At 38.2% G+C, this 12,375-nt stretch overlaps 1 protein-coding gene and 1 pseudogene across 7 annotated transcripts; one reads left to right on the top strand and one right to left on the bottom strand.

Moving 5' to 3' along the window:
• The first annotated feature begins 10 nt into the window (after window positions 1-10).
• On the top strand, window positions 11-3,813 carry LOC103456306 (protein DYAD). Of its 6 annotated transcripts, none has more exons than XM_070813990.1 (8): window positions 11-214; window positions 1,421-1,707; window positions 1,789-2,172; window positions 2,253-2,307; window positions 2,402-2,485; window positions 2,629-2,966; window positions 3,047-3,161; window positions 3,271-3,813. In XM_070813990.1, the coding sequence occupies exons 2-8, from the start codon at window positions 1,436-1,438 to the stop codon at window positions 3,442-3,444; spliced, it is 1,422 nt and encodes a 473-aa protein (XP_070670091.1). In that variant the 5' UTR covers window positions 11-214; window positions 1,421-1,435; the 3' UTR covers window positions 3,445-3,813. The 6 variants fall into 6 exon arrangements, with proteins under 6 accessions (XP_070670091.1, XP_008394222.3, XP_017178673.3 ...); XM_008396000.4 differs by having other exon boundaries at window positions 64-214; window positions 3,041-3,161; XM_017323184.3 differs by having other exon boundaries at window positions 64-214; window positions 1,334-1,707.
• An 84-nt stretch (window positions 3,814-3,897) lies between these two features.
• Window positions 3,898-7,702, bottom strand: LOC103456307 (ferric reduction oxidase 7, chloroplastic-like; annotated as a pseudogene). The gene is made up of 8 exons (XR_011576269.1): window positions 7,152-7,702; window positions 6,958-7,054; window positions 6,566-6,763; window positions 5,856-6,090; window positions 5,443-5,770; window positions 4,960-5,353; window positions 4,416-4,866; window positions 3,898-4,334 (listed from the first exon to the last, which is right to left on the bottom strand). The product of XR_011576269.1 is annotated as a ferric reduction oxidase 7, chloroplastic-like (transcript).
• Window positions 7,703-12,375: the final 4,673 nt, after the last annotated feature.

Genomic DNA, 12,375 nt, shown 5'->3' with positions numbered 1-12,375 from the left:
GCAACTAGGTGAACACGTGTCATGTGTGGGTTTAAGAAAGAATGGGAGGGGAATTTGGCGGTTAGGGTTTTGGGAGAAGCGAAAAAACACCGAGCCTCGTCTTATTTAAGTTTTCTCTTGCTTGCATTCCTCTTCTGGGAGGACTGAGGAGGCACCTTCGCACTTGCTTCAGCTCTAACTCCTGATTCCATATTTCTGCCCCGAAAATACTCAGGTAAACTAAACCAAACCTCTCTCTCTCTCTCTGGTACCCAGCTCGAACACGAAACGAAGAATTTGGGGGTTCACTTTTTCAGCATGATTGTTAATATATATGTGTAATTTAGGGTTTTCAACTATATTGATGGATGGCAAACGGACCACATTGTCTCCTAATACCCCTTTTCGTTTCTTTCTGTCCGGCTTCTTGGTCCGTCCGTCTGGTTTCAGAGTTTTCCAACCTGACAAATTTCTGAATTTTGTTTTTTTTTTTTAATTTTGTTTTTTTAATCTTTGAAATTTTTTCATGCGTTGTGTTTGGTAACGAAGACAAAAATGGAAACCCATTTTTGAATTACCACAAAGTAAAACCCTGAAAAAGGTCTGGATGTGATTTTCTAACCCAGGGGCTAAAAGCCTAAAGGGGTTTCAATTTCATTATGTTATGTGTAAAGCTCAGCCTTTAAATTTTAAAACTTTATGTATTTTTTCTTTGATTTGCAGATATATAGTTGCCATTATCACGCCTTTTGTTTTGCATTTTGTAATTTGTTTGTGGTTCCTGTTTATACGAATATGAATGATGCTCTACCGCAGTTACGCCGGAGACTAAAGCACTCGCTTTTTGTCATTAATTGATGTAATACCCTTAATCTGATATATGGAACCTACAGCTTTCAGATCGAGGGATAGGCGTAGCGGTTACTTATAATAAATGAATATTTTAAAATTTCATAGATGTAATGGGTAGGTAGTAAGTTGCAGATTTATTCCGTGCCAAGCTCTTAAATGGGTGTGTTTTGGGAGCTAATGAAATGAACTTGGTCAATTGTTTTGGTAGTTACTGTCTAAGAAATGGTTTGTCAACTGCAGAATCTAAATTGCTAAGAAATGTGGCTTTTTGTTTCCAAATTCATGCGTGTACACCAGAATTGAATCAGGTCATCAGTTGCGTCCATATTTTTTCCATCAAATGTTTCAGAATACAGTTGGTAGATGAAGGGTTCGCCTAATTAGATGTCTAGCTCTTGTTGAACTGAAATTGAATTCATGTTTAGACTTTTAGAATCACACCAATCAACTTCTTTCTCTTAGAAACTTAACTAGTAGTTTAATAGGACTTTTAATGGTTCAGAGTGTTCGATTGCATCTGCATGTACTTCTGTTGTGCACTGAAGTTGTAGGTGACTGACAAAGCACAGAGATATTCTACTGGTTTCAGCTAGGAGACACCCAGATGGCACAGTGGGGTACTCGTCGGCGAATTGTCTTCCTTGGAAGACACGATGGAAATAAACCTCCACTTTCATCCGGCAGCAGTTATTCAACACATGAAGTGAAAGCTGTGAAAACTGAACCCCTGGAGGTACCAGAGATCAAGAAGAGGAAGCGCCTTAGCCTCAGTGAACTGAAAGAGAAGGAAGCATTACTTTGTACGAAGAGGCCAACTAGTTCCAAGGTTATGACAAAAAAGTGTAGTAATGTGATTGAAAGATGGACAGTTGAAAGGTAGAACCCACTATCACCTTTTGGTTGATGACACTGTTCGTAAGGCTTTTTGATATCACAACAAATTAAGTGTATATGCAGGTATAAGCAAGCAGAGCAAGCTATACTGGAAATTTTGAAGGCTGAAGATGCAACTTTTGGAAACCCAATTTCCAGGAGCGACTTGAGGATGGCAGCTCGTAAGCGGATTGGTGATACTGGGCTGCTCGATCACTTACTGAAGCACCTTGATGGTAAAGTGGCACCAGGTGGGAGCGAGCGGTTTCGGCGGTGGTTCAACACCAGCGGAAGAATGGAGTACTGGTTGGAGAGTGATGACCTGGCTAACATACGGCAGGAGGCTGGGGTGCATGATCCTTACTGGGTTCCAACGTCTAGGTTGATGCCAGGTGGTGGTCCCTTTGATGATTCTGTTTCTGCTGGAGAACTGAAGCTACTCAGGGCAGAAGTAGATAAAATGAAGAGGTAAATGGAATCTTTATAAAACAAACTTGTAACTGATATATGTGTTCATAAATAAATAATCTGTCTCTTTTTATTAAAAGCGATATACAGGAGCTGCTTTTATCCCAGAAGCAAGAGAAAGACCAAGCCAACCAGGTTGAGTTAAATGTTAAACAACATTTTATAGACATTACAATTTGATATTGGACTACTGCTGGATGAAATCTAAATCTCAGTGTTGGTTAAACAGGAGAGGCTCGAGGATTTGGCAAAATGGAAAGCTCAGTCTGAGCAAAGCTTGAAAGTGATTTTAGGTTCTTGGAAGGGTATGCAGGTATATAAAATGGAAATCCCAGTAAATTGTTCCGTCATGTTTTACAAAATCCATCTACTATTGGACAAGAAGTATGTGTTCTGTTGCGTATGTTTACGGTATTTTGGTTCTGATGAAGTTTCATTTTCTTTTCTTTTCTACAGGACAATTTTGAGGAATTAATGACATGGAAGGATAAAGTCGAGCAACAGCTAGTGGAAATTACAAATGTTTTGAATAATATGCAAGGACCAAAGCAATACACTGTCACCAAGACTGAAGCATCTGAGCAATGGGAAGATTGGCTAGAGAGCACCAACCTTGACTGTTTTCAGGGAAATAAACTTGTGCCGTGGTTTGAGAGCAACAGTCTGGTTAATTCTGAGGAAGAAGTTATAATCCAAGATCCCTGCTTAGCCCTACGGCTTAGATCAAGGCATGGTGATAGCTCATCTCAGGACCCTTTTTGCAAAGTCAAGGAAGATAAGGCCGAAATGGAGAGGTAACAAATAAAATGTAAAACCTCAAACCATAAAAAATTGATCTAAGCTGAGCTTGTTGTGATTTTGCTGCTAGAAACAGAGATGTGTGTGAGCTGTTACTGGAGAAGCAAAGTGGATTTCAAGCTAATGTGACCCCTGATTCTTCTGCTACTGCAAATTCAAAGTCGGATCTTGACAATCTGGTTGTGTTTCAGGTGATATGCTGACAACAGATTAATAGAGGACTTGATATGTGGAATTGTTTCATTTTAAGTTTTCTGGAATGACGTAAACAAAGGCTCATTAAAATCTCCTTGTTGACAGGAAATGTTTCAGGAGCTGTTTAATTGGAAGTATATAACAGAGCAGAAGCTGAGTGAGATATCAAATACCGTGAATGTCATGAAGCAGAATTCAAAACTATTGACTCCTCCAGCCCCTCACGTACCAGAAGATGGAACTCACTGTATGGAATATCATCCTTGTTTCATGTTTTAGGATGATTCTAGACTAGCAAGAACCATAGGATTTAGATGTTGTATAGCATTCACGAAGCTGCTGCTGCCTGAAATCACCGTTCTAGCTACTAAACCAGTGAGACCCGCTTCTAACCTACATGTTGAGTCAGAACCCCTTCTGAGTATTGCTCCTTTAATTTAATACCAATCTTAAGTTAAATGTGGCGCAAATGTTAATATACCGCTGATGGTAATATATAGGTTTAGACCATTTTCCTAGGATGCACTTTATCTTTTGAATGACACGGCAAATGAAATGATCCACATCCACAGGTGGACATACTTATGTAATGTGATTAGGTTATGACATTGCGACAGCTGATATGAAGCGTATTTACAAGGTTCCGCATGCTTTTTGTTACGCTAACTTTGTTGCATATACGTTTGGGGGAGACTTGTTTAAATGGACCCTCGTCTACATTACGTATTGTGATGATGATAGAATGATTATCTGTTGATTATATCACATATGAGCTAATAACGGATGTAAACCTGCGTTATGAACTTCCAGATCTTAGGGAACATTTTTCTTCTGTTCCATTATACAGCGGGAAGCCTCGTTGGCTTGGGATCGCTTTTTTTTTAGTAGTTGTATGTACTTTATCATTACGCATACAGCATACTATCCTCAATTAAGAGGACCACATTAGGCTATAGAACCATCTAAATTTGTAAGTGTAGGCTACTGCTACGGCTACGGCTACAGATCGAAACTGTGACTGTTGAAATGGAAGATAGGATCGTCGCGTTGTCTCCTCAAATTGTGTGACCTGATCTCTTTGGCAACACTTGCTTCAAAACTTGGAGGACCACAAACAATGACGCCCGCGTCGACGGTACCCCAATCCTTGGATATGGTTCCGAAAATTTCTGCATTCAGTAACAAGTAATCAGAAAATGTACAAATCGGAAAATATACGTCAATTCGACATTTCAGGGAGGGGGGCATACCTTTGAAGTTCGGTCTTGCACCATAACGAATGCCTGTTAACTTTGAAAGATTTTCTCGGTGCTCATTTGAATCACTGCGACCTACAGTTTCTTCATGCTCCGCCTTATATACATCTGAAGTATCGTCTTCGCATTGATCCTGCGGCGAAAATTTTCGCTCCCAAAGAAGCCATAAACCAACCACAAGACCCCCAAAGACGACCACACTTGCAACCATACAGAGCAGCAACAGAAGCCCTTTGTACCACCATGCAGATATACGGTACGGGTTTATGTACAAGACATCCAACAAACCCAATATGATAACTAAGCCTACCGTCGATGAGATGAGATATAGTCCGGACCATAGATTATCTCCGGAACCAACCAAAACAGACATGCTACACCTTTTCGGCCTAGGAGGACAACGAGGAGGAAACTCCAGCGCGCTGTTCAGAACTTGACCCTCTTCCTGGAAGTAGCAATCAAACTAGATGTCAAGGAACAGCTGAATAAAACACATTTCTTAGGAAATACAACGAAACCAATATGTAAACAAACATACCAACGGAGGACCAGATTCCCGAGTGACGTAAATTAGAGTCTGAATATTTAGTTTACTGGAAACTGAGTCCATGTCGATGGTTGAAAGAAGAGGAAGCTCATTTGATGTTTTGACAGCCCAGACAATCAAAATATTTCGTACTTGACACAATCTCCCTTCCTTAACACAATGGACAATGTCACTCAGGACAGCCAGGAAAGGCGAAATCCCAATGCCGCCCGCTACTAAGACCAGATGTTCATACCTAATTAAAAGTACAGTATATAAATTAGTCAAACGGGAGTGTGATACTTACCGTCCAGAGGACTGGATGAAACGCTAAAAGGATGCCATTGAAGCCATGACAGTTCCCGGACTTGAAGAAAAATAAAACTGAGCGCGTTGTACTGCAGATCTAAAATGTGGTGTCAAGAGCAAATTGTTACTCACATGGTATAACAGAATATGAAACAAGCAAACGTGCGTGCGAAGAAAAATATTTACTTTCAGGTTTTGCAAGGACTAATTCTACAGTTCCGCATGGAAGGCACTTGGCTGAGATTACACCAACAGTCCTTCGCGATTGGCAGAATCTCAGAAAACGATCAAGGATATAAATAAATATGCCTCCGGCAGCACAGACGAAAAGAAAATCACCAACGTGCATAGCCAAGAAGGCAATGAAGATGACATATAGTTGATGAGTGTAGAAGAACAACTCAAAATTCAGCTTTCTAACCGGAGGGAGCGATGTGACCCACATCAACAGACCAGCAGCAAGGCTGATAACTCCTGCAAGATTTGCAACACCAATCTCCCTCCACTCCAATATCTGCATCAAACCAATAATCGAAATTTTAAATATGCACTCGAGCATTCTATATGCGACTAAATCTTTCTTTAGCATGAACACTCACTTTAGCAAGGAGATTGCCCTCCATTGCCCATGTCGCTATGTAACATAGTCCATGGAGAGTAAAGAGCGACATCGTGAGATGTCCCAGCCATACATGATATCTCGTAGCATGCTCGAAAGGGATATCTATAAGGCGAAGAAGAACTGATCCCCTTGCAATAGGAAGGAACAAAAATGCCAAGCAAAACATCCCACTCGAGGCTAAGTAAGCCCCGAAAATTGCCAGGAACAAACAACTGACAAGTTCAAGTAAACAAGGACAACCATCAGCAAACTAAACCAATCTTGAAACCGAAGAGACAGCACAAAATTTTTCTCTGACAATTCACCATGACATACTACAAGAGAATAAAGGGAAAGGGGCAACAAACAGAATTGCTGGTTAGTTTATCAGAGATTTTCAACATTATACATAAGCAAAGAAGGTAATTTTCCGACGTTATAAACTGAGATTCTCAGTTTCTCAGTCATTTACAGAGAACATGTGTCATCTAAAAGGTAAGTGATTAGACACCTAGATGAAGAAGAATACTATGCTTTCCATCTATAGTAAAACGGGATTCCTGCTAGGAAGCTGCTCTTAATATACACACGCGAGCACGTACGCATCATGGTGAATTCCACGAATCTAGCTAATTGGTTTATCTGCTTACGAATTTTACAGGCAAGGCAACTAAAGTCACTTAACTCATGTAGAGATAGAAATTATACCTTTGTGCTTTAAGACTTAACGAACCAGGTATCGTGCCGAGAATGCTCACGGCATAATAGGACACAGACCATATAGTATACACAACAAAGAGTAATATCCCAATCAACTCAGCGGCAGAAACAACCCCAAATGGTCCATCCACAAGAATTGGGAATGTCCACAAGCGGAAACTTGGGTTTTGTGAAGTCTTCTTCTTCCTGCACACACAGTTCATGGATTACATAATAAAATATCAATTGGGTGAATATTCAAGTGATATGATTGAACTAGAACACCAAAACGTGAAGATGTATATATATACTCATCAATCTGATTAAAGTACAGGCAGAACAGCAGCTGGTAAAGGAAAGCAGCGATCAATGTATTTTTCAAAAGAAATCAATAGACATACTTGTGGGGGAGCTCTTCTTCCCCAGACATAGCTAGAAATGCTATCGAAAGCAAGGCAATAACGAGAAGAGGACCGTTGAACAGAAGGAGAAGGGTTCCTGCATCCGATTCCAAAGTTCAACTTTAATATTAGTTTTAGGTGAAAAGAAGAGCAAAGGAGGCAATGATGAGTTGATCAAATGCCTGCCAACAAACCTGTAGTCCCGAAAAGAGTTCCATCGGTGGCTGCAATCCAGTCACCAAAAAATGTCTGCACAGAGCCTAGAGGGAACAGAAAAATGAAAACCACCCATGAAATGAAAAGCACCCACATTGTGATCTTGAGAATCCATTTAGCCAAGGTTACGAAAAGAGGTATCTTCCGGACGAAGGCACGTCGAGAAGGATGGCTCGAAAGAAGGGGGTTATGGACACCAATTTCATCATCCATGGTTAATGGTTTGATCCTTCCTTCCTTCCTTCCTAATTATTAATGTTTTTACGCTAGCTAGCTGCCTCAGTTTCACGGAGTCAGTCGGTTCCCTGAGTAGTGAGTTATGAACTGAACCAACATACATATATTTATTCTCATTTAAATTAAGAGAGTTGGGAAAAAAATCCAGAGTCTGTGGAACCCTATACCAATTGCCATATCTACAGCGCCGGGTAAACTTCAATTATCGATTAAATATTGACAAGATACGACATGACCGCGCAATGTATAAAAATTTCTAAGCCAATAATGCAGCTTGTAACCTTTATATCTCATCTGCACGGAATGCAGAACGTTCACACAAGTATTTATCAAGATTATGGTGTAAAATAAACCGCAGATTAATAGAAAGTGACAGCTTGAAGAGAGCAAGAAGAACCGGAATGGATTACAGTTTTACTTTACATACATAACGTTGCAAATTGCAATCCCGCATCAGAAACATGACAAAATGCATTACTACTTACAGATGAACGGTTCCACTACTAATAATACCGAGATCTTTTGTGAATAAAACCCAATACTTACCGAGCTGTGCAGGTGGTTAAATTTAGACTATCTGTGTAATTAGACATACAACGGAAATTATATATGCAAGTGGTTACTGGCTGGCATTACACAGTACAGAATGTACAGTGATTGATGTTCACAATCCACAAGTAGCTAACAATAGTGATGCTCGCAATTCAGTGAATTCACATAAAATATCCCATGAAAATTAATATTTATTAATACCCCGCGAAAAAGAAACATGAAGCAAAACACAAGGGAAGAAACCTTAGTGCAAACCTAGGCTTAGTCGAGTTGGGTAAAAAGACGTGCTCCTTCCTTTTATCTTAGTTCGAATATTCATTTTCATAATTTAAATATATTTAATTATAATATCACTTGAAAAAAAAACACAAAAGACAGAGATATATATTAATATTACTACACGTACAAGTAAGATATATATAATTTTTACATAAAAAAAAAAGGTAAACAAAGATAATTATATAAGCATTTGATATAGAGTAAATTGTAGAAATTGTCCCTTAACTAATATTTCATTACTATAGGTCCCTTAACTCATCAAAATATGTAGTTACGGTCATATTCGTCAACTTTGTCAAAATTTTGTCAAAATAAGTTATGTTGAAATGACCATTGCTACAATTGGGGTCCCTCAATTCATCAAAACGTGTAGCTATGGTCATTTTCGTCAACTTCATCATAATTTTGTTAAAATGAGTTATGTTGGAAGGATCATTGCTACAATTAGGTTAAAGTTGAGGGGCCATTGCTCCAATTGGGTTAAAGTTGAGGGACTATTTCTCCAATTGGATTAAAGTTAATGGACCATTTCTCCAGTTGGATTAAAGTTGAGAGACCAATGTTAATATATTTTTGGTTGAGGGATCATAGTTGCACATTTTGATGCGTTGAGGGACCAATGGTAATGAATTTTTAGTTGAAGGATCATTACTCCAACTGAGTTAAAGTTAAGGGACCATTGCTACAATTTATTTTTAATATATGAAAATGAAACTAATGAATGGATAAACTCTTATAAAAAACTATAAAGCATGGATAATCGAAGGACCACCCAAATTTTCTGTGTACCTTAAGAGACTAGAATCAATCCTTTCCGTTGATGACAATGACAGATTCTTCTGATCTTCTTCTTAAAGTTGCTGAATTCGAATATATGTGGTTTCGCTTGATTTTCTGCAATTCAATGCATGATTGATGAATGGCAGTTGAAGTAAGACTGTTTGGTTTTGTGGGGTATCCACTTCTATTCTCTCCTGCAGGTACGTAGGAGCTGCATTACTCTGCTCGTATTTCTTCAACTGCATTTATGAGAAACATGTGATCGGTTAAAAAGCTTCATCCATCTCTATCTTAATTTGCTTCTGCCTTGATGCAACAAAAAAGTTATTTTTAGGATTCTATACCGAAAGGTCATAGGTTTGAGTCCTGAAAACAGTTCCTTGCAAAGTAAGGGTGACGTTCTTTCCTCCAACTCTTGCAAAATAGGAAGTCTTGTTGGCTTAGGGTCACCTTTTTATATTGTTACCATGTGTGTTTACACATTGCTGATATTATTGCTTTTGCTTTATCATTTGCCCCAATTTTACTCTCAAAATCGTGTGGTGATAATTGGTACGTTCGTAATCATGTCGATATTTACTACTATGATGTAGTGGTAAGTATTCCTCTTTATTAAAAGTGGAAACTCTTAGGTAAATTATTTTGTTTAACATTCTCTAATTATTTTCTTGGCTTAAATGTCAAACTGGTCCTTGTGTTTTACTCTACCGGCCAATTTAGTCCCTGTGTTTTCAATTTGGCCAAATTGGTCCCTGTGTTTATATCCGTTAGTCAATTCAAGACAATCCGTTAAAGGACTGTTAAAATTGACATGTGCTAGGCACATGAGAGGACAAAAACATAATTTTATTGTAGACCCACTAAACAGATGCAATGCACATCTTTAAGAATTGACGCTTCGTTTCACCCACTTGAATACTATGTGATTTAGGGTTCATCCATTAGGTCATAATTTGTGGGGTTGCCGATTGAGATTTTGGTGATTACTCTAGAGAAGATGAAAAGTAGACGAATTGAACCAAACAATCAAGGTGACGATCGTCTTCGGCTTTCAATATTGTTGGGGTCTAGGATTTGATTTGTTGGATTTGTTGTGTGCTTTTATAATCAATTGAGATGGCTTGATAGACTGGGTGGTTTTTATTGGTTGCAACTTGTCGTATGAAACCATGACTACCAAAGTTTGCTCCTTTGAATTTAGATGTTTTTTTTTTCTAATAACCATAGCATTCTGTAATCGGCATATGCCTTTCTTTAATAATAATGCATATTTCGTTTTATGTGTGCAGATTTTCCTCAAGTTATTGAGGATTTAACCCAACCACCATTATCACAAGCTTAAATAAATTATGAAGAATCATTCAATGAATTCCCTACAGAATTGTTTAGTCAAGTTGATGAAAACAGGTATTGCCGAAATGGTTTTAGCAATGAATTCTTATTTCAAGAAGAGAGAATTGCTTTGTATCATGGTCAGCCTCAATATTATTATGATGTACCGACACAAACCGAGGAGTGTGAATATGATGGTGATGGTGAGCAAAAATCTGATACAGAGAATTCCCTTTATGAGGAAAGCGATAATGATGGTGACACTGGTGATTCTCATACAGACAAATCCTTATATGATGAAGATAATGATGCAATGCTTGAAGAAGACAATTTCAATGACAATGCAGAGACACCAGAGAGTTTCATTGGATGCAGTAAGAAACAAAAAAAAACAATTAGGAAGCGGATATACATGTTGATGACTTGAATATGGATGAGAAGCAGTATAACTCAGATGAATTACATTCGCCAATGAACTCTGATGAAGAAGGATATGGTCGTAGATGCAAAAAGTTAAATGTTGACACTGATATGGAAAACCCACAATTCGATGTTGGGATGAAATTTCCAAGTAAAAAGGTGTTAAAGCAGGCTATACAAAAATATGGAGTCCTAGGGTCATATGAATGTAAGATAGGGAAGAATGATAGGATCAGGTTATCTGCTAAGTGCAAGCAAGGTTGCAGTTGGAGGTTGTTTGCTTCTGTGATACAGGGTGAAAATACTTTTCGAATCAAGAGCTACACTCCTGGTCATTCATGTTCAAAAGATTTCTCTAACAAAAACATAACTTCAACTTTTCTTTCTGAAAGATATACTGGTAGGATTAAAGATGATCCTAAGATTAAGAAGACAACGCTTCAGTCAGAGATATATAGAGACTTGGGATATGAAGCCTCAACAGACCTCCTTACAGACTTCCCAACCTAAATACTTCAATCATGCCAATGTAAGTTATCCTATTACACTCATTGCTTCATTTTCTTAACACATCTACCAACCTACACATATATTATCAGATACAATTGATTAATACTTACATTTGTAGTTTCATCCACCTCAAAATTTTGTTCAACCAACCATCACCAGAGGCCATAGAGGGGGCACTTTCACTACACTAAATATGTCAAGGACACCAATTACATGTCAAATAGAGACAAGACCAATTGGAACCAGAACTTCTTCACAAGCAAACTGGCCTCCAATGCCACAGACAGTCCTATGCTCTAATATGTCTCGGCCTAGTGAGGGCACTTTCATTATACCAAATGTGCCAAGGCCAAGTGCAACCCTAACTTCTTTGCAAGCTAGGCTTCCAATGCCGCAAACAACCCCAGGCTCTAGTATGTACATGCCTAGCATATCCAGGCTACGCATACAAACTACAGCTTCAGCTTCAACTTCAAGTACATCTGGAACTTCATATTCATGGAAACCACCTAGCAAAGCTGTTTATACAACAAATGCAACTACAAGTTCAAAGAAAAAGAATATTTTATTGTAGTTTGAGTTGTTTTAGTTTTTCTTTGGTAGTAGGGTATCTATGTACGAGAAAGACCATGTAGTACTTGTTTTTGGTGGAGTTCAAAGCAACTTCATTTTATACTGTTTGGAATTAAAGCATGGGTTTTATTTTTTACATTTACAAAAGCATGGAATTAGTTTTCTTTGTGATCTTGCTAGAGTTCACTTTGAAGTTGCTTTTTGTTTTCGTTTGTGCATATAGGAATATATTTGTGATCAAGTTTATGTGCATATTTAATTGGAACAAATGTAGTCTCATTTATATTGAAATCGAACAAGAAGTCAACAATAATCTCATAATTAAAATTTAAATGAATGACCTTCTCTATTTATGTACTTGTGACCAAGTTTAGTAGGTGTACAATAAAATTGCGTTTTTGTCCTCTCATGTGCCAAGCACATGTCAATTTTAACAGTATTTTAACGGATTGTCTTGAATTGGCTAACGAATATAAACGCAGGGACCAATTTGGCCAAATTGAAAACACAGGGACTAAA

This window comes from Malus domestica, chromosome 15, assembly GCF_042453785.1.
Source record: "Malus domestica chromosome 15, GDT2T_hap1".
NCBI classification, from domain to species: Eukaryota; Viridiplantae; Streptophyta; class Magnoliopsida; order Rosales; family Rosaceae; genus Malus; species Malus domestica.
This window is presented reverse-complemented; position numbering and strand designations above follow the sequence as displayed.